This window comes from Mycteria americana, chromosome 14 (genome assembly GCF_035582795.1).
Source record: "Mycteria americana isolate JAX WOST 10 ecotype Jacksonville Zoo and Gardens chromosome 14, USCA_MyAme_1.0, whole genome shotgun sequence".
NCBI classification, from domain to species: Eukaryota; Metazoa; Chordata; class Aves; order Ciconiiformes; family Ciconiidae; genus Mycteria; species Mycteria americana.
This window is the reverse complement of record NC_134378.1, coordinates 18,047,096-18,068,603: the sequence shown is the minus strand read 5'-3', so window position 1 is coordinate 18,068,603 and position 21,508 is coordinate 18,047,096. Positions and strand designations below refer to the sequence as shown.

Here is a 21,508-nt window from a genome sequence, read left to right as displayed (position 1 = left end):
GCCCCGGGGTGTTCCCCAAAGCACGGCCCTTGGCAGAGCCTCGGCGCTGCCTCCCGCAGCGCTCCGAAGCCGGGGGCACCCGACTGCTCCCCGCCTCACGCGGTGACCCCGGCAGCCGCAGCCCCTCGGCCCCTCGGCACGGTCCCGTCCCTGCCCCAGGCTCCGTGCTGGGGCGGCGGGTCTGGAAAGGGGGCAGCAGGGCTGGGATGCGGGTTCGGGAAAAGGTTAAAGGGTGAGGAAGAGTTTTATGCTCGCGATGCCGGGGCTGGCAGGGAGCGTCTGTGGCTGACCGTAGGGATGCCGGCACGTAGGACGCGGCAGCCGCCCCTCGCACGCTGGGGCCGGAGAGGAGCTCTGATCTGCGAGCATGGAAAAAGACTTCAAAAGCGGGGGGAAAAAACCCGTAGCTGCTCTGTACCTGGTAGGGACTGAGCCGAGGGCTGGGCAGGGGGGCAGGCAGGGCCCGTGGGGGCACCGCAGCCCAGGGCGAGGGAGGACGGGCCGGCGGACGGGGGAAGCGGGGGTCGGTGATGGCCGCACGGGCAGACATCGCCGTTCGGGGCAGGGCAGCAGCTGGCTCCGTGCGGGCATCGCTCCTGTTGTTTGGGCTTTTGGTTGCCACAGGCAGCTCTGGCGCCGGGCCAGCGGTTGAGCAAGATGGGCTCGGCGCTCACGGGGACTCCCGCGGCGGCGGGGCTTTGGGAGCCGGCGCAAAGCGGCTCTGGTCTCGCAGCGGGCAGCGCCGGCGGGGCAGGAGGGGGCAGCTGCCCGCCGGGCCAGGCAGCGCAGCACAGGGAGTGGGCAGCCTTTCCTTTGGGAGGAGAAGCGGCTTTTCCAAGGAAAAGCAGATGGTTTTTCCACCTGGCCCCGCAGCCGGGTCCGAGGAGCCCGGCGTGCTCCGGTGTCGCAGCCACAGGGCGTCCGCGGCCCTGTGGGGTCGGAGCATCCTCTGCGCACAGGGCAGGAGGAGGGATGTGCCGGTGGAGCCAGATGCAGTCCCGGGCTCTGGGTCATTGCTCTTGGCACGCGCCGAGCCGGAGGCTGTTACTGAGAAGTGCAGAGCGCCCGCAGAGGGGCCGGCCAGCCGATAACCAGCTTCTCTGGAAAGCCACGGGGGAAGGCATCCGACCCGCTTCTGAAGGGGGGCTGAGGAGGAATTTGTTATGTCACCATCTTTGTTCTTCGGCCGAGTCCGTGTTTTTATTTAAAAGAAAGGAGAAGCGCCAACCTCTTGCACGTCTCCCGATTTATTCGGTCGCTGAGCTCGGCAGGGGTCAGGAGGGCTGGGGCAGGGTTTCCCTGCCGCGGCTGGGGCGGGGGCTTCCCTGGCAGCGCTCCCCGGGGACGGGGCAGCCCCTTCCCGCTGCCCCGGGGCGATGGGACCTGCGGGCGGGCAGCGGCAACGTGTGCGGGGGAGATGGATTCTCCAGCTGTGTCCAGCTTTCTGAGCCGGCGGCCCCGGCATGGCCACGGGGCCGGTCCCGGCCACCGGCAGGGCCCCGCGGCGCGGGAGGGTGGGCTGCGGTGCGGCACGGGACGGACGCGCGTCCGCTGCCAGGGGAGCCGTGGGTGGGCACAGGACGTTTTGCAACCTGAACTGGTTGAACCTGGTGCAACCTGAATTCCAGTCTCCCAGTGTCACTTCCCAGCAGTGTGCTGGAAAGTCCCCAGCCCTCCTGCTCCCAGAGTGCCTGTTCCCCCGAGGTGCCTCTCCCCAGGAATCCTCGTGGCAGACAGGCTGCGACGCGGTTTGTGGGACGAAACCAAGAGGGATCCCCGCTCCCCGGCCACGGATTTGGTTTGTAGCGTGCTTGTGTTCCTCTGTGAGTGCAAGCGTCCGGATTTAAACGCCCGAAGCTGCGCGATTCCCCCAGGACTCGCGCGCAAGTGGTGTGCTTCCGCCATGCAGGGGGTTGCCTGTGCCCGTCTGTCCCGTCGGCGGCTTCCTGGGGGTGGGCGTCCGCTGGGCCCCCGGGCGAGCACCGGCACACTCGTGTTTTCCAGCAGTCCCTCGGGATGGGGGATTTTGGGTGGGATTTTGGACAGGAGCCGGGCTGGCCTTGCCCTGGCCAGCTTCGACCAGACTGGAGTTAGGTTCAGCCCTCGGAGTTTGACCCTTTGCCATTACCTTCCACCCTTCTTGTTTTCCTTTGGTACTGCTCGTTGCTTTGTTTTTTCATTCTTTTTTATGGCCGCCCTGCAGCTCCCCAGGAGCACCAGCCACCTCGGCTTGATGACAGGCGAGACCCGAGTTTGCTCTGTCAGAGCAGGAGCTTGGAGATAACGAAGCTGTTTTGGGACGTCTCTGCTTGCTGCCACTTCCAAAGCCCTCGTGACGCCGAGGATGGTGCTGCATGGCTTTGCGTTGCTGTTCAGCTTCCTCTTGCATTAAGGGCTCCCTCTGTGTTTACCTGCTGAAACCAGACCCGTGCGTCTCGGTTGCCCCCACAGGGGACAAATCCAGGCACGACTGCCTTTGTGCTGTGGCGTGAGCCAAGTCCCCATCCTGTGCTTCGAAACCCCCGCGGCCGTTTGCGGCCGAGCCCTAACGCCGGGGGGCTGCCGTAACAGGAACGGGCCCGCGGCAGCTCCGCGGGCACCAGAACTGCCGGGGGTGCTGTCTGGGGCCTTCCTGTTGTCCCGCTTGCCGTTGTCCCTGCGCCTCTGCCTCGCCACCCGTCGTCCACGCTGTCCTCCTTGCCTGGGACAAAGGCACGGCCGCGGCTCCGAGCAGGAGCGTTGCAGCCCCGCAGCCTCCGCCGTGGTTGATAACTCAGCGTCCCTCCTGCCTCACGGGCTGCAGGGCAGGGCTTGATGGGCACCTGGCAGCCAGGAGTAGGAGTAGGAGGAAGAGGCAGAGTGCAGTGGCCAGCCTCGGCTGCGTACCGGCTGCGCCGCTGGAGCGGGGCGCGAGGAGCCGCGGGGGGAAGGCTCCCCCGAGAGCTGCCGTGGGGGGGAGGAGGGCAGTCCCCCCCGGGCTGGCATCCTTGCCTGACCCACGGCCCGTCTCTGTCTCCAGGCTGGTTTTGTCGTCTTCTACATCTAACATCTATTTATTTCCTTCGGAAAAAAGTATTTTCCGGGTCTTGCAGGAGCTTCCCTCCAGGGGCCGGGCTGGCCGCGGTGCCCCGCGCCCCGGCACTGCCGGACCCCTGCCAGCCCGGCCCTGCCGGACCCCCCCCGCCAGCCTGTGACAAATGATTTTGCCATTTTCATGGGTGGGAAAGAGACATTGATTAACTCCTGCGCTTGCCTTTCTGCAAAGGTTATAGCTTAACTGGTCGGACTCGGAGTCATAAATCACGCGCTGAAGGATCGGCGGAGATAAGAAAATTTTTGCAGAATGTTGCAAAACCACTTTTTGGTAGGCGGTCTCCAGCTGTGCCCACCCGGCCGCGGGGGCTGCGGGCAGCCGAGAGCTCAGGGCTCCTCTGAGGAACTGATTCACCCTCCAGGGAGGGGCCAGAAATTCTCCCTTCTGTTATCAGTTAATCTCAGGATTTGCAAAATATCCTTTTTTTTTTACTTTTGGAAAACCGAAAACAACAGGAAAGCCATTGTTTGCTTTATTCAGGAGAATCTGAATTCCGTCTGTTTTGGCAGATGATTCTGTTTCTCCATGGGAAGGGCTATTCCCCCTAACCTAAAAACTAAAATTCCCAAGTCCCAACGTTTTCCCAGCCAAGGAAGGCAGTGGAGGAGGGAGAAAAGGGGCAGAGGAGAGCAGGCTGATGGCAGCACCTCCCGCCCCGGGACGCCAGCTGGTTCAGGCACCCCAGCGCCTCGGGTGCTCCCGCACCGGGCGGGCTCGAGCGAAGGCAAACGCCGGCCGGCAGTGGCCCAGCTCAGAGGTCCCTGCCGGCCCGGGGACCCCCCCGGCCCCATCCCCCAGGGACCCGCCGCCGCTCCCGGCCAAGCGCTCAGAGCAGGCAGGGAACGGCGTCGCAGATGTGAAGCATTTATTATTCATGTCAGTAATTATTTCTTCCCTGATTCTCCCCAGCATTTTATGGAGGCATTAGGACGTTAATATGAGGAATCTCAAAACCACGCTGCAGACATCGCTATTACTGCTGCCGCACTGCTGCTGCTGCTGCTCAAAGATGGCAAATTAGAAAACGCCCCCAACTCGCCGGGTTTGCCCCGGCCCCGGCTCGACGCCGTCAAACCCTCGTCTCGACATGCAGCGAAGGAGGGGCTTGGTATGGCCCCAAGCATCCATCCTGCTGCGGGACTGGTGCCTCTCGGTCTTGTCTTGACTATTCTCTTTTCTCCCCAGGCTCCAGGCGTTTGCTTTGCCCGAGTTTATTTCTTAAACCCCACATCCAGGTCTCCCTGGATTTACCTGCGGCTCCTCGCAGCCCTTGGGGCAGCCTCTCCGCTCCCAGCCTGTCCCGGAGCTGGGACCCGGCCGTCGCGGTCCGGGCAAGCTCCGACTCCGCAGAACCCGGCAGCCCGCGGGGACGGAGGAGAGGGGGTGCTCCCCTGCGCAGCCTGGGCCCAGGTCTCTCTGGGCCAAAATCTCTTCAGGCAAGGTTGGGGGATGCTGGGAGGCAGAAACTGGCTTTGCTCCGTGCGTGATGACGACGAAGAACAGCAGCACGGATTTGCGTGCCTTTCCAAAGGGCTCCCAGGGAACTGCCTATTTAAACACAGGTAAAATAAATGAAAAATGGTGAGCACCTCTTTCGTGTCAATGTGGAAGCTAGAATAGACGTTGCTTGCCCCAGTTAAGTAAAGAGGCAACTTCCCAACATAGGGCCGCCAAGCCCAAGGCTCGGTCCCTGCCACTTCTGCCCTTCCCGGGCTTGGGTCGTTTCAGCCTCTGGCCTCGTATCACCGCTGCAGATGGCGCGGGAGAACAGCAAAGCATAAAGCGCCTCTGGGGCACTGGAGGTGTTATTCCTATAAACAAGCAAAGCATTTCAGAATCAATACGAAGTTTTACTCCCGGCCGCTAGAGAGATTTCATCTCCTCAATTATATGATGGGATAAACGAGATCCCAGTCCGGCTGCCACCCTATGCACCAGCAGCTATCTGTTCACAGCCGGGCTGAACGGCTCCCAGAATTAATTAGAATAATCAATCCTAAAAATGTCAAAAGTATTGATTAGCATTTTTGTCTCTTCACAGCCTGGCAGTGCCGTGACTCCGGGAGCATTGCAGAGCGATAAAAAGCAGCCTCAGCTGCGGACGGGAGATGCTTATCCAGTGACAGCGCGTGACAGCGAGGGGTTGATAGGCAACAACGGCATCACCCGAACGCTTCCACACGGTATCATTTCTGCAATAATATTCTCATCCCTCTTCCTTGCTCTTGTTCAATTTACACCGTGGTTCATTTTTAATACCTGTCTATGTCCTCCTTGCCTGGACATGGTAAGAAAGCAGGAGCGGCGGGGAGGGGATCCTCCGCGCCCGCCGCTGCCGGGTGGGCTGATGCAGGCAGCTGCCCAAGTCTTGGGCAGCTCGGGCCCAGCAGACCCCGGCTAGTCCAGCCGGCCCTGCCGGCCCTCGCCAGGCTTGGAGCTGCCGTGCCGTAGCGTGGGTCCCCGCAGGGGCGTCCCAGCCCGGGAGCCGGCGTGCCTGCGGCGGCCGTGGGGTGCGCAGTGCTCATCACCAGCGCGCAGTCTGCCTTTCCCGAGGGAGATGAGTAACGGGGACGGCGTGTCCAGCCCGGCAAGGCATCGGCACAAGCCCAGGGTGGGACGCGTGTGCTGTGCTGGTCTCGGGAGGCTGAGCTCAGCCGCACGTGGCCGCACGCTGATAACGAGGAGTTCCGAAGCCACGGGCTTCTGCGAAACAACAGGCAAAAATCGGTGTCCGAAGAGGAATTTGGAAGACGTGCCGCTTCTTCGCTGCGCTGCAGAGGCGAGCGCGTATCGGGATGATACAACAAAGCATCTGTCAGTAGAGCAGAAAACTGAGCGAGGGAACTGTCAGGCCGGGCTTTAAATGCTTTTGGAGGTAGAAGAGATTTTTGGCTCCTGCGATGAGCTGGGCACGTCCAGGCATGGCTTTCACCAGCCACGTGTGCGGGGCCGGGGAGCAGGCACGCTTGGCCGGCCGGCGCGGGGACAGCCAGCCCTGGGTGGCTTGCAGGGACATCAGGGCAGGGGGAGGCACATCCGTCTGCTCCTCTGGATTTATGCGCTACGTCATCTCTGCAGCCCTTTCTGATTCCTGAAGCCCTTTAAACTCGGTGCAGGGCCAGACGGTTGGGCACGGGTAAATGTCACGACATGAAGAGGTAGGAAAAGTGGCCTGGCTGGGGTGACCTCGGTGACATTCAGGATGTGGCGTTAGTTGGAGAACGGAGCAAAGCTGGCTGCGTTCACCCAGGATGGACCGTGCAGACCTCCCCCAGTGTCTCTCTATGATAATTATTTTTAAGCCCAAAGGAACAGGCTAGACCTCGGCTAGCGGGATTTCAGTGAAGTGGTGAGAGAAGTGCTGCTAGGAAAATCAGTGTTTGTGCTGGAGAAGATGGAGTTTAAAAGAACTGAAAGAGCAGACAACGGGTAGGACTGGGAGCAGAAGCGACGGGCAGGAGGTCCCAGGGCAGGCTGGGACCGGTCTTCGTTAACACTGCCATTAATGAGCTGGGCAGGAGGAGCACGGTGCCGTGGGGGGCGGCCAGGACCGCGGCCTTCGGAGAGGAGCTCAGCAGGGCTTGGCCTGGGGATTTGGCAAAAACAAGGCTGAGGGGGGTATGAGTGATGCTCACAGACGCTGGGATGGGCAAGTGCCCTTTGCTGACACGCAGCATCGTGCGGGGCCGTGAGCCATGACCGCGCCGCGGCTGGGAGGAGGAGAGTGTTTTTCTGGAACGGCCTCTACGTGAGATATTGCTTTTTCTACCACGTCTCTTGATTAGCTCATGATGCGGCTGCCTTGCCTGGGGTGGCCGGACAGCCCGTCCCCTGCCTGCCTTCGCCCGCTCCCGAGTGCCCAAACAGGCGGTGCGGCTCGGCGGGACGCGCCTGTGGGGACGGGCTCCCCAGGGACCCCGGGCTGTTTCGGATGGCGATCGGCGCGCTCACGCCCAGCTCGGTCAGATCCCCAAGGCTTTGGGGCAGTCTGTTCCCAGTGAGTCGGAAGGCCGGGCAGGATGACACCACGCTCGCCCGTGTACTGGGGAGGAGGTAGGACAGGAGTGAGAACCGGAGACGGCGGCATTTACCCCTTCCAAAAGGGAGAGGGGCTCGTTCTGCAAACGCCTGCAGCCTAGCGGAGGGGGCCAGCGGGGCAGGGCACAACAGGGACGAGCCAGCAGCGCTTTGAGCAGGGCCATCCTACCGGCAGCAAGACGCTGGTGGCGGGCAGCAGAGCCAGGCTGCGGCCACAGCTCGCGCACGCGGCGCGGGAGGCTCTCGCGGTGGCGCCGGCCGCCCGTTGGCGCCGGGCTGCGGCAGTGGCGGAGAGCCCAGGTGAGCAGCCCGGTGCCTGGCTCTCGGCAGGACACGGCGTTTTGTTCTGCTCCATGAGGACCACGCCGGGCGCTTCTCTTCAGGTTTATTAACGTTAATAACGTTAGTCCCACGTTAGCGAGTGCACACAAACAAAGTGCCTGTCCCTGTCACTCGGCCGGGGCTGCGGCAGCAGCGCGGGGGACGGTAAAATCGCCCGGCAGAGGGGGGAGCACAGCGGGGCTGGCAGGCAGAAACGCCTCGGCCCGGGTTTGTGCTCCCATGGGACACTCCGAGCGTGGCTGCTGGCTGCAGGGAACCCTCGCTGCTGTCCTGAGGCAAACCTGGCGCTTGTAGGGATAAATGCACTTTATGTGAATATTGCTACACACCTAGTAGATTATTAACGAACCTCGTGAGGCTGGTGACGGGGTGGAACTGCCGTTCCACAGCGGGGTGAGCACTAAGTACGGGGAACTGAAGGACTCTGGGACCGAGGGCTGGGCAACAGGTCCCAGCGTCCCACCTCTGAGCACGGGACATGCCATCCAGTTGGTGATCAAGACTTCCACAACTGGACAGAAACAGTCCCAAGTGGAAGGCACTGGTTTTACTTGGCATTTGCCTTAGCTGGACTCTCGGTGTGGTGGTTCTCCAGGTAAACAATCTGCGGGGGCTTTTCGGAGGGGCAAGGCGGTCTGGGACTCTGGAGGTCCCGGGGCAAAGCCAGGCTCGCTGTTGGGGCTTCTTCGGTGGAGTTCTGTGAGTCTGAGTCTTCAGAGGAGAAACTGCTCTGGCTGGAAACCTGGAAGTACTGGGTGGCTTCTGCCCACTTATCTGCAGGCGGACCGTGCGTGCCGGGGGCTGAGGCAGTCCCGTGGGGCACAGCGGTGGGACACAACAGATCGGCACCTGGAAAACGTGCCCGGGAAGGCAGGGTGAAGGGATGCCTCTGAACGGGCTGGCTGCGCTCCTGGGCGAGGTGTCCTGCAGCTCCCAGGCAGGCTCCGCTCTCGGGTTTTGGGAGGGAGGTGTCAGCAGAGACATGGCGGTGAAAGGCACGGTTGCTCTCTGGCCCCTGCCGGCAGCGGGGCTGCGGGGAGCTCGGCTCCACACCCGGCGCGGGGCCAGGAACGCTGCTGGCCCGGGGCTCTCCCGGCCCCCGGGCGCTGGGCTCTGGCTGCTCCGCCACCTCCCGGCCCCCCGGCCCGGCTGGCTCGGGGCTGGCGGTTGCTTTGCAGACTGGGGCTTCCTTGCAAGGGGCTGCAGGCCCCGAGCCAGGGCAGCCGAAGGCGTCTCCCTGCCCATCAGCTTGTGCTCCCCAGGCCTCCTGCAGCTCTGCCAGCATCTCCTCCAGGATCTGCCGGGTCTCCTGGTACCTCTGCCGTGCCTCGGTCCAGGCTGCCCGCCCTCGGCTGCTCTGCATCCTGCACACCTGAGCCTTCATCTCCTGCAGCTTCTCCAGGGCGAACTCCACTGACAGCTTCTGGAAGGAGCTCTGCAGGCACCGCAGCGCCTGGCCCTCCCCGCGCTTCACCCGGGCGGAGCACTGCCTGCAGTCCAGCTTCAGCCCCGTGATCTAGGAAAGAAGGCAAGAGCGGTTGCTTTCATGGCTGCCCAGCCGGCACTGGGTCCTGCGGGAGGAGAGCCCACGCACCCACCTTGCTGGAGAACTGGCCGAGCTCCCGCTGCAGCTCCCGCTCGGCCTGCCGCCGCTCCACCTGCCTGTAGAAGCTCATCAGCTTCGTCCGGAAAAGGGCTGCAGCCACCTGGAAGGGGTCTGCCTCGGGGAAAGCCGTGTCTCGGACCTCAGCCGCCTCCTGACACAGGGCCAGGCCGTGCCGGTACTGAGCCTGCAGGGACGGCAGGAAGGAACAAGCTCCGTGCTCGGGGAACGGCGCTGACCTGCTGCACTGGGACGTGCGTGCGGGGTGAGGCTCTCTGCAGGTCAGCACTCAGCATCGCTATCAAAGTTACACGGGAAATGTTTCTGGGCAAGTGAGAAGACACAAAGAGAATGGGGATTCTCAAAATCTCTGCTCTGTCCTGGCTCGGCACAAAATGCATCGTCCTGTCCTGAGTGGGGTCGCCTTGCTTCGCCCTCCCTGCGGTGCGGGTAACTACAGGGCCTCCATATAACAAACCCTTGTCACCACATTATTCGCTGTCTGCAGCCCAGCCCCGCGGGAGGAAGGGGGCTGCGAGGGACAGAGTGCAGGCGGGGTTCGGAACAGCAGCCCCAGCCCAAAGCGCAGCAAGGAGCAGCACAACCGTCCCCCGCACCAGCGCAGGGCTGCCCAAAGGACCCGGCAAGGCTGGGCTTGGAAACTGCAGCTTGACCCAGCCAGCATGGGGACACCCAGTTTTGCCCAGAAGCCTGGTTCCAAACCTGGGGAATTTGGGCTGATTGTATCAAACTTTGTAACAACGTTCGAACGTTTCTAATTTGGCATTTCCAGTTTCTGCCGAGCGCCAGGCAGGGGCCGGAGCCACCCACAGCACTGCTGGCAGCGATAGCCTAGGGATGCATGCAGAGAAAAGCCCCCAAACATACTGTGGCCTGGACGAGGAACTCGTTAAACCGGTCGGCGGAGCCCTGGAAGCCATCGGGGCTCCGCTCTTCGGCACCCATCTCCTGCAGCCGTGCCGCTGCCTCCCCGTCCAGCCAGCACCCCAGCTGCAAGAGAGAGCGGGGCTGAGGGTCAGGCGGGACCGGCCGCTGGCAGCGGCGCTTCCACGGCACCTCCCCTTCCTTCCCCGACCGGGGCATCCATCCCAGGCGTGGTTACGCACAGTCGCCCCATAATGAAAATCAAAGCTCAGGCAATCCTGTTATTCTCTGGGCTTCCTTCATCACCAAAAGCCAAGGAAATGTGCCCAAAATGCTCAGCCGTGGGAACACCGCAGAGGACAGCTTCAACTTGCTGCACCCAGAGCGGCACCCCAGGGACGCCCAGCTCACCTTGCTGAACTCGGCCTCGAGCTCCCGGACCTTTCGGAGGAACTCCAGGCGCTCCAGGCAGCTGTTGGACTGGGACACCAGGTCGTGAAGCTCTTCCTCCAGCTGGCTGTACAGCCCCTCGGCCAGCTCCATGCTGGTCCTGGTGGTCAGGGAGGAGATGGCCGTCAGTGCCGGGCGCTGCCGGGCAAGCTGCCGGCTCCTCCTGAAGACGCCAGCCGAGGCAGCTCTCCGGCAGGCAGGAGCCTCTGGATAGGGCAGCTCCCTGGACGCAGGCACCGGCATGGGGCCGCGTGGGCAGCCGGGAGCCGAGGGAGCGGACGGGCGACGACCCAGCACGTGTGGCTGGCGAGAGCCTGGCAGGTGCCCGGGTCAGGAGCCGACCAAGAGACCTCCCCACCCGCCTCGTGCATCCTCAGAGCCCACCCGGGACACGAGGGCACTGCCCGGGGCGCGCGGGGCAGCGGGCTCCAGGCCCTGCACGCCAGGCACGCTGCAGCAGAGCACCCTGGCCCTGCCGGTGCCGACACCTCCCCGTCCCACGGAGCAAGATGGACGCCAGGGAACGCGGGACAGGAAAGCGTCGGCTGTCGGCGTGGCCCGGCCCAGCCAAGAGAAGGGAGCAGAAGGGAGCAGCGGGATTAGTGCCGCCTGCATGCGGGGACCGCCGGACGCGTGTGGCATCGCCAGACGCGTGCGGCATCGCCGGACGAGCGCGGCGCGGCCGGACGTGTGCGGCACCGCCGGGGCTTGGCCCCATCTAGTGGCTTTGCCTGAGACCAGCCCGGAGGGCTGGCCGCAGGCCTTGCTGCGCAGCCCTGGAGCCTGGTCCCGGGGCGGGAGACCCTCCCAGGGACCCGGGCACCCTCCCCAGCAGGGACGGCGGGCAGTCCTGCAAAGGGCCGTCCGAGACGCGAGCGCCAGGCTTGGAGGGCGTTTGCAGGGAGCGCGGCGCCAGCTCAGGGGCGTGCTGGAAGGAAGCTTGTGCTCACGGGGACCGGGCCGTCCCTGGGAAGGTGGCTCTGCCAGCCAGCGGAGGAGGCCGGGGGTCCCCGGCACTGGCACCCCTCTCGTGGTGAAGCCGCCCCCTCCTACCTGACGTCGGCCGAAGCGCTGAGCCGGGCGGCCTCCCTGCGCAGCCTGGCCAGCGTGGCCCCCGCTTCGCGCTGCACGCGCACCAGCTGCGGGTCGCTCAGCACCCTCTGCATCAGCGCCCGGTGCCTCCCGATGCACGCGGCCGCGTCCTGCGGAGGGAGGGTCAGAGACGCGTCTCACCCGGGGCTCCCAGGCCAGCACAGGACGGGCACCCGGGGCCGCACCCCGAGGGACAAGCAAAGGGGACAGGGGACAGCCCCGTGGCCAGGAGCGGCCGGTCCGGGAGCGGTTGCGTCGAGTTTTGGGGAACCAGCGCGAAATGTCGCTGTGTGCTGGACCGCAGACGGGCTCTCTGGAAAGCCCTACGACCTGCCCGTTACCTGCGTCCCCGCCAGCGCGTCGGTGCTCCGCAGCTCCTGGATGCAGCTCTGCAGCAGCTCCGACGCCCGCCTGAGGCTGGCCGTGAAGGGATGCAGTTTCTGCGGGTGGGACACACAGGGGGTCAGCGGCTGGGCAAGCAGCGAGGCGGGAGGGCAGCCTGCCCGCGAGGAGGAGGAGGAGGAGGAGGAGGAAGAGGAGGAGGAGGAGGAAGAGCAGTGCCAGGCCAGAGCAGGGAATACCGCGGGGCACCGGGTTAAAGCCACGGAGGAAGGGAGCGTGGAGGTGGACGGGCAGTGCAGGCAGGAGCAGTCAGAAGCAGGCAGGAGGGGGGTTGCCCTCCTGCGCTCAGAGCTCTCCTTTTCCTTCCTCTCTCCTGGGCTTTCCTGCCGCCTCGGCGAGGACGCCTGTGAGACACGGAAGCCACGGTGGGGACGGAGGGGCACCGCGGGGAGGTGAGGCGATGGCTAACGGCGTGATAACAGACACCTGGAAGAATTGAACCCACTCGCCGTGGCAGTAGGGGAAGGCACCGTCCAGCTCCTGGGTCAGCTGGGAGCTGTCGACGTAGCGGCCCAGAGCCTTCAGCGACGCCAGGGTCTCCACCTGCGGGGCACGGGCCTCGTCAGCGCCCTGCGGGACCGCGCCAGCTCCCTCCCCAGAAACATCCCCAGAAACATCCCCAGGGACAGCCTGGAGCAGGGGCCGTGACCCCCTTCTGTCCCAAAGCCACCCTGCCCCGTTAACCCCCGGGGCGCAGCGGCCGCGGGAGCGCCGCGTGCCGGCAGGGCTGAGCACGCCGTGCGGTGCGGCAGCTCCGCTTGGAGCATCTCCCGGCAGCTCTGCAGCGGTGAATGTCCGGGAGATCGCCGGGACTGCAATAATCTGCCACAACAGCCGAGCTAGGTGATTGAGCTCATTAATATTTCACATTATATTAATTAAACCGAGCAGCACTAAAAGAACAATAAACCCTTTCAAGTTTAGATTTATTACCTCCCTGCCTGTGTCCGGCCACTGGAGGTAATCGGGAAGCGCTCGGCTGCCCTTGGGCAGCTCTCGCCCGTCTGCGCAGCCCAGCGAGCCCGAGGGCCTCCCCCTGCACCCGGCGCGGGGGGACCTGCCCGGCGAGCGCTGCTCTGCCCGGGCTCCCCGAGCAGGGGAACTGGGGGCTCTGGGTGAGGGGACAGAGGGTCCCCCGAGGCGGGAAGCCCCTTTCACCCTGGCTCTGCTCTTCCCACAGGAGACGACGCAGGGACAGGAGGAGGGGACGGGGACGGGGACAGGCTCACCTGCGCCCCGGGCAGCCTCTCGCGGTGGGCGACCAGCTCCTTCTCGGCCAGCAGCAGCACGGTGTGGATGCAGCCCGGCGAGACGCTCTGCGGGAGGCAGGGAAGAGTCACCGCGGCAAACCCCACAGCGAGCCCTCGGGTTACCCACGGTGATGCCGGGGCTCGGTTGCCCGAGTCAGCTGAGGCCGGTGAGCTCATTACAAAGGAAAAGGCTCCCGAGCCCGCTGGCGTGGGAGATGGCAACAGGTCGCTCAGGCCACAACTCCGTCCCCATCCGCCAGCTCCCTGGCAGCACGGACCCGCGGACAGAGCCCCGTGAGCAAACCCCCTCGCTCGCACCAGCGATGCGTCTCTGCGCAGGAAGCATTGGGGTCAGCACGGGATTTATTGGACAGGCTGCAACCGAGCCCTGAGCAGGCAGAGGCCCAGGGCACTGCGTCGGGCAGGACCCCACGGCCCCCGGCACAGCACAGGGCACTCCTGCGGCACGGCCTCGGCACCGGCACGGAAACCCTGAGGGCCTGGAGGGCACTCTGCACCGCCGCGTCCAGCGACCCGGCGTCCTGCAGGAGGAAAGCGTCGCTGGTGGGGAGAGCGGCCCCGCAACGGGATGCCGTCACCCCCGCAGACCTGTGCCCACCATCCCGCGCTGCGCCGCTGCACCGCGCCTCTGCCGGGTCCCCGGCGCGGCCACGCCGGCAACGCCGCCGAGCTCGGGGGCTCCAAACCTTCCTCGGCTCGAAACCGGGGAGGAACCGGGTGCAGAGCACAGCAAGCGCGGCGCAGCCGGGGGCGAGGAGCACGGCCGGGGCCGGTTCCCGGCGCTGGGCTGTGGTTGAAGGAGCCTGAGATGAGCCCCGGGCGCAGCCTGCCGCCCCGCTCGGGAACGCTGGCCGTGCGGAGGCGGAGGAGCCGCAGCAGCCGAGGGGTTGAGCCGAGGCAGACACGGAGCGTGGGGACGTGCCGGGCTCGGCAGCTCACGGGGGAACGCAGCGGATGGGAGGAAGGACAAACATCTGAAGATGGACGGGGTGTTTTGGTTCGCGCTCATCGCCGCGTTTGCCCAACTCAGAATTAGTCCGAGCGGCTTCTGGGAAGCGCTCCGCCGGGTTACGGCCCCCTCCCCTGCGCCGCTTCCAGACCGGGGCGAGGATGCCGGTTTCGTGCCCCAAGTAACCGGGCGGTTCGGAGTTGGCTCTCCCAGCTTTGCAGGAGATGTCGGCCGCGCAGCCCCGGCTGGCGCAGGGGGCGCGGAGGGAAGCCGTCAGACAGCTCCCGTTAAATCCCGGCTGCCTGACAGGCAGCGTGGGGGCGACTACAGAGACGGCGGCCAAAAGGAGCCCATCGGCGAGCGGGAAAGCCAGAGCCTTCTCCAGCTCCTGGGGGGATGTCCTGGGCAGGAGAGGCTCAGATGCACAACAAAGCAGGCTGGGCCGGCGCCGGGGCGGCGGGGGCAAACGGCACCTTTCCTGCTGGAAACGGTGCTGCTGCGGGAGAGACGCAGGTTTCTGCGTGGTGCAGGACGGGCCCAGCCTGGCCGGCCAGCGATCTGCCGCCCTGCAGCGGGATGTCTCTCCTCCTCCTCCTCCTCCTCCTCCTGCAGCCCGTGGTGCGTGCTACCTCTGCCAGCCGCCGTGCACCCAGGAGCCCCTCGCTCTGCCGCCGGCTGCAGCCCACGGCAAAGCCGGGCCCATCACCCGGGTCCGGGCTCCAGAGTTAAGGGCGGAGGGAGCCCGGCAGGACCCTGCCACAGGGACGAGCGTCCTCCCGGCAGCCGGGGCGGCAGCCGGGGCCCGCGCCTCGGGCAGCTGCAGCTCGCCGTCGTCCCCGGGCTCCCGCGCCGGCACCGGGAGGCCAGGTGGGATTAGCTGAAGGTGGGCATTAGTTCCAGGCAGCTGAAACGGGCCTGGGAGCCCGTACGGGGCCAAAGCGGCCTCGGTTAATTCAGCCTCGTTAGCTGATAGGCGCTTTAGCTCCAGCACTTTGCAGTCACGCTTTGGTTAATCCTTCTCGCCTTTTTCTCCGTGTCTCCGCGCAGAGATCTCCTGCCCTCGGGCCTGCCGGGAGAAGCCACGGGCCTGGGCAGAGCAGGAGGAGAGCGAGTCCCTTCCCGGTGCCCCGGCCTGCGAGGGCGTTCCCCTGCCAGGCGCCTGCACCCCGGCCGTCGGACCGCCGCTCTTCTCACACGTGGCCTAACTTTGCACCGTTCCTAGCAGGGACGGGAGACCTTGCTCTGGCAAAGCCCCGCTGCGGGGCAAAGCCCGGCTCCCCGCGCTGCCCTGCTCCCGCGGGGCCCCGGCACAGCCGCCCGCTCCCAGGCGCCGAGTCCGGCCGGGCGCCCGCCACCTCCCTGCCCGGCACCGCGGAGCCGGGCTCCTGCGCTGTCCCGGCACGGGGGCCAGGAGCCGCCGTCTGTAGCAGCCAAGGGGGACCCGTCCAGCTCCTCACGCTGCCACGGGAGATGGGCCAGCGCTGCCCGCCCTGCCTGCACTTGCCTTCGCCAGAGCCCGCTGCCCAGAGTCACCCTCCCGCAGCCCGGCACAGCCCAAACCGGCTCTTTTGAAGCCGAACTAAACTCTTAGTGGCCCAGCTCGTGTGGCACTGATGAAAAAGCAAAAGCGAACGGAAAGAGAAGCCAGGGCCCCTGCCACTGGGGCTGCCGGGGCTCCGCTCGGGGAGGACCCCATGGCCCCCGGGACAGCACAGGGCACTCCCGCGGCACGGCCTCGGCACCAGCACGGAAACCCTGCCAGGATGAATCGACTGCCGCTGCGAAGGCAATTTCCAGGTGAGCTCCGCTAGCGGGATGCTGAAGCGGCTGGGGACGTGCCGAGGTGCTGGGCCTTAGCGGGGCCAGGGACGAGGACAGATCCTGCGGGGCTGGGGAGGGACCTTTGTTCCCAAACTGCCGGTGCCTCACGGCTGGCGTTCGAGGAGCTGGAGAGATGCAAGCGCCGAGTGGGAGCTCGGTTTGGGGCGCTGGGGGAACGGGCCCTCTGTGCCCTGTTGGGTGACGGTCTGCACCGCTGCAGACGTGCTCAGAAATTAGAGATTTATCAGCAACTTTGGGAACAAAGTGGCAGTTGTGTAAGCGCTGCAGGACCTACAGGGAGTCAGGAGCCAGGACTGGCCACTGGGGAGGAAGCAGCAAGAGAGCCGTGGGTTTTCTAGATCAGCGCGTTGCGGTGCAGCCGCGGGCAGATGAGAGCTGCCTCGGTAAATCCGCACCGCGATGCCTGTGGGTAAAATCTACGAGCAAGATAAAAACCGCGGCCTCGGGCATGGCAGCGCCGGGGGCTGCCAGAGAAGCTGCTGCCAGGCGGGGGATCGCACCGCGCGGCGGGCGCAGGGGAGGCTCTCGGGGACCCTCGGAGGGCGGCAGCGCTTGCTCCCAGGCAGGGACCCCCCCCCCGGCACGCCCGTGGCACAGGCGCGCGGAGCCCGGCGTACCTGGACAGAGCGGAGGGCCGAGAACAGGGCAGGAGCGGGCGGCTGCTTCCTGGCATCCACCACGACGGTGAGCCCACCGTCCTTCGCTTCTTGCCTAGCAAGGGGAAATAAAGCAGGAGGCAGATCGCACCGGTTAGAAGCGGCACGTGAAGTGGGGGTCCCTCCCCTCTGCCAGGACCCGCTTGAAGTCCCCTCCCGCGGCTCCGCAGCCCCGGGCAGCAGGGTGAGGGCAGGCAGGAACCGGCAGCTGCAGGCAGTGGCCCCGTCCCCATGGGACGCCCCAGCCGAGGGACGTGCCGGACCTTCAGTAACGCGTGCCTTCGGCACAGGTCCTCAGGGCTGGCTGCGGGGGGGACGGCGGACGCGGTGGGGACCGCGCAGGATGTGCGGGATGCTGGGCATCCACCCTGGCTTGGCCCGGGGGCTGCCTGGGACCCCCGAGCTGGGAAGCAGCCGGGGGTCCCCGGCGGGTCCCGTGGCCCTTACCTGGGGAGGGAGCAGAGGTAGAGGATGAGCCTCGCCAGCTCGGTGGCCGAGCACCACGCGGCTCCCCAGGCGCTGCCGCCGGTGGTCACCTGGAGGAGGGCCCTGCCCAGCCTGTCTGAGCTCCCTGCGGGGAAAGGGGCGAGTGACCCCTCCAGCAGCCACCCGCCGGCGGCAAACTCCAGCCCTGAGCAAGCCCCCAGAGCGGCCGGGGCTCCCGTCGGCCTCGCCGCTGCTCGCCAAGCAGGAACGGCTGCCGAGGGGCGCGGGAGCGGGCTCTGCCCCGGTCCGGCTCGGGGGCTCAGCCTGGGTTAACACTGTGCAGCTGCGGCGGCACAGCAGCCGCCGCGAGGCCACCCCGGTGCAGCCTCTCCCGGCCCCTCCGGAGGGGCAGCGCCAGCCCGCGAGGGCTCTCGGCACGAACGCCGGCCCTGGAAATGCCAGGGCAGAGCTGCTGGGGACGTTTTTCCTGAAAAAAAGATGGGGTTTGTCACTGTTTTTCAGCTCTCGGGAGAAGGAGGAAGCCAAATGTTTAGTGTTTGGCAGCTAAAAGCTGAACGGCTTCATTGGTGAGGAATGGTGTGGGAGGGCTCGGTGCAGCTGGGAACCGGGGCAGCTGCTCAGAGCAGACTGCTTGTTTTTATGTTTTTAATTTTTTTGCCCAGCCGAAAGGAAATTTTCAGCTTGGGGGCTTTCTGGCCTCCAGCAAAGCCCTGAAACCTTCCTCCAGAAAACCCTCTCCAGCAGCACGGCGTTTCCCCTCTGGAGGCCTCTCCCGACATCCCCCCAAGGGTCTCGCGGTGCCGGCGGTACCTGGCAGGCACACGATGCCCGAGCGCAGCAGCCCGGCGTGCAGGTCCTGCCAGGCCGGCGGCTCCCGGCCAGGGGCGCCGGTGCCGGGCACGGAGGGACCGTTCTTGCAGCCGGTGCTTTCCAGAGACCGTTCCTGCGCGGGGGCAGCGGCTGCCGCGCCTGCACCTGCCCGTGGGGACAGAGGAGAGAGGAGCTGGCGACGCGCAACGAGGCAGAGAAACGCAAAAGCCCCTGCAGAGCCGCAGCCCCACGCGGACGGTACCTTTCCCGGCTGACTTGGCTCTGCCCATCCTGGGCGAGTAGATGGCAGACATCTTCTTCCAGGCCCCTTCGTGCTGGCTGGTGGCCCTTTCGTCCCCGGGGGCCGCCCCGAGCCGTGGGCCCTTCAGGAAGGAGAACTTGTGGCTGGAGCCCAGGGGCAGCCGGGGGCTGCCCTGCCGCGCCAATGCCTCCGCCCGCGCCCCGGGACTCGCTCGGCGGGGACGGCGGGTGAGGAGCACGGGGCTGCCAGCCCCCCTCCCGTGCTGTGTGGGGGTCTCACGGGGGGTGGCGGGGGGCTCGGGGTTGGGGCCGTCCGGCTCCTCCAGGATGGCTGCCATCAGCCCGGGGCCGAAGCTCACCGGGTTCTGCAGCGCGGCCAGGTAGGAGTCGCGGTGGCGGCACCGTGGGCCGTGCGGCCCCGGCTCCTGGCTCAGCTTCCTCGCCAGGCACGGGGTGCAGGGATCCTCCTCCACGCTCGGCGACCCCCCGCAGGGCCAGGCGTCTGCCCCCGGCCCCCCGTTCGCCCAGGGGAGCGTTGCCTCGGCCCTGGCCCCCATCGGCCCCCTGGGGCAGGCAGGCGGCAGGGACCTGGCCAGGAGGTCCAGCTGCTCCTGGGAGAGCTCCAGCAGCTCCACGTACTCCCCCTCCAGGTTCTGGCTGACGATCTCACAGGCGCTGGGCACGGCCAGCGTGGCCGGCTTCTTCCGCAGCCCAGCCTGGTCCACCTTGATCAGTCCCGGGTATCTTCCCTGGCTCGACTTCCGAGAGGCGGCCTTGCAGCCCGGGACGGTGCCCGCAACGTTGCCGTAAGGCACCGGGGCATCCGCTGCGCCGCGGGGCACGGGCGCGCTGGGTGCTGCCGGCTCGGCTGCGGGTTCAGGAGTGGGCGTGCCATCAGCTCCAGCCTTGGGCTTGTCGATGAACTCCGGTGTGGCGATCTTGCTCCACGGCAGCGGGGAGATGCCGTTCTCAGTGGCCACCAGGCAGGTGTGCAGGGGGGCTCTGGCCCGGTCGCCGTTGATCTCCTCCAGCCACTCGTTGGTGAAGAGCAGCGCGTAGGCAGCCTCGGGGACGGGCGTCTCCTCCACCGTGCGCAGGTCATGGGAGAGGTGCTTGACGGTGATGCGTGCCGAGTGCTCCTCGCAGGGTTCCGCTTGCAGGTAGAAGTCCCCGGGGCGCAGCAGGAGGGGGTTGAGTGGCGCGAGGTGGACGACCACTTTCTCGTGAAGACACAAGGGCCAGCCTTCATGGAGAAAGATGCAGTTAAAGTAGGGAGCCTGGAAGGGAGGAAGAACACAGAGCATGAGTGAGAGCCCCTGCTAGCTCCGTACCCTCCCGGCCAGCCCCGTGCGTTCTTGCTGCCCGGCGCTGCACTTCCTACGATGGGGGCTGAAGAGCCCGGTGACCTGGTGGGATGTCCCTGAGCCGAGCCGCAGCAGGGTCCTGCAAGCCCACCCCGAGCCCGCAGCCATTCCTGGGGTGCTGAGTGCTCCCCACGTACTAACAGAGGGGAAACCCCCGCTGGAGCCTCTCCAGGGGCGAGACAAGGTGACCCGGGAGTCCTCCTGCCCTTATCACAGGGACCACACGTGCCAGGCTCTGTGCCGGAGCCATCCCGGGGAGCTGGGCACACCCTGGTCCTCTCTGCGGGGAGGGGAGGGGGACAGGGAGGGGGACGTGCAGAGAGGGAGCCTGCGGCCGGGCACGGGGCATGGCCGTGCAGGGGGTCACGCTATGGGGCAAACCCCCACGGCCGGGAGCGGGGCGCAGGGCACCGCGGCACGGGGACGCGCGGGCTTACGCAGGCTGCCTGCCGCACGTGCTCGAAGAGGCGCTTGGCCGGGATGAGGAACTGGAGCAGGCAGCAGAGCCCGTCTCCCCGGTAGCTGGTCTCCAGCAGCCGAAACACCTGGCCCAGGACCGTGGGGGCCGTGGCTTCGAAGGGGGGGTAGAGGGCCTGGAGGGCACTCTGCACCGCCGCGTCCAGCGACCCGGCGTCCTGCAGGAGGAAAGCGTCGCTGGTGGGGAGAGCGGCCCCGCAACGGGACGCCGTCACCCCCGCAGACCTGTGCCCACCGTCCCGCGCTGCACCGCGCCTCTGCCGGGTCCCCTGCAGCGGGATGTCTCTCCTCCTCCTCCTCCTCCTCCTGCAGCCCGTGGTGCGTGCTACCTCTGCCAGCCGCCGCGCCCCCAGGAGCCCCTCGCTCTGCCGCCGGCTGCAGCCCACGGCAAAGCCGGGCCCATCACCCGGGTCCGGGCTCCAGAGTTAAGGGCGGAGGGAGCCCGGCAGGACCCTGCCACAGGGACGAGCGTCCTCCCGGCAGCCGGGGCGGCAGCCGGGGCCCGCGCCTCGGGCAGCTGCAGCTCGCCGTCGTCCCCGGGCTCCCGCGCCGGCACCGGGAGGCCAGGTGGGATTAGCTGAAGGTGGGCATTAGTTCCAGGCAGCTGAAACGGGCCTGGGAGCCCGTACGGGGCCAAAGCGGCCTCGGTTAATTCAGCCTCGTTAGCTGATAGGCGCTTTAGCTCCAGCACTTTGCAGTCACGCTTTGGTTAATCCTTCTCGCCTTTTTCTCCGTGTCTCCGCGCAGAGATCTCCTGCCCTCGGGCCTGCCGGGAGAAGCCACGGGCCTGGGCAGAGCAGGAGGAGAGCGAGTCCCTTCCCGGTGCCCCGGCCTGCGAGGGCGTTCCCCTGCCAGGCGCCTGCACCCCGGCCGTCGGACCGCCGCTCTTCTCACACGTGGCCTAACTTTGCACCGTTCCTAGCAGGGACGGGAGACCTTGCTCTGGCAAAGCCCCGCTGCGGGGCAAAGCCCGGCTCCCCGCGCTGCCCTGCTCCCGCGGGGCCCCGGCACAGCCGCCCGCTCCCAGGCGCCGAGTCCGGCCGGGCGCCCGCCACCTCCCTGCCCGGCACCGCGGAGCCGGGCTCCTGCGCTGTCCCGGCACGGGGGCCAGGAGCCGCCGTCTGTAGCAGCCAAGGGGGACCCGTCCAGCTCCTCACGCTGCCACGGGAGATGGGCCAGCGCTGCCCGCCCTGCCTGCACTTGCCTTCGCCAGAGCCCGCTGCCCAGAGTCACCCTCACGCGGCCCGGCACAGCCCAAACCGGCTCTTTTGAAGCCGAACTAAACTCTTAGTGGCCCAGCTCGTGTGGCACTGATGAAAAAGCAAAAGCGAACGGAAAGAGAAGCCAGGGCCCCTGCCACTGGGGCTGCCGGGGCTCCGCTCCGGGCAGGCTGCGTCACAGGGCGACGAGCGGCCCCAAACCCGGCCACTCCCCGGCTCAGCCGCGCTGCCGGCAGGGCTGTGCGGGGCGGGGGGCGCAGACCGTGGTCCGACAGGGCCAAGGCGCACGCTTCCGGCAGCCCCAT

At 66.5% G+C, this 21,508-nt stretch overlaps 1 protein-coding gene across 1 annotated transcript; it reads right to left on the bottom strand.

Annotated features, from left to right (window-relative positions):
- Positions 1-7,547: 7,547 nt before the first annotated feature.
- KIAA1755 (KIAA1755 ortholog) lies at positions 7,548-21,508 on the bottom strand. The gene is made up of 17 exons (XM_075516964.1): positions 21,405-21,508; positions 20,707-20,749; positions 20,492-20,587; positions 20,219-20,358; positions 19,944-20,160; positions 18,144-19,419; positions 17,882-18,046; positions 17,072-17,195; positions 16,586-16,679; positions 13,136-13,222; positions 12,333-12,449; positions 11,846-11,944; positions 11,466-11,614; positions 10,374-10,512; positions 9,966-10,088; positions 9,073-9,264; positions 7,548-8,990 (listed from the first exon to the last, which is right to left on the bottom strand). Exons 1-17 carry the CDS (start codon positions 21,506-21,508, stop codon positions 8,022-8,024), a joined length of 4,134 nt encoding a protein of 1,377 aa, XP_075373079.1. The 3' UTR covers positions 7,548-8,021.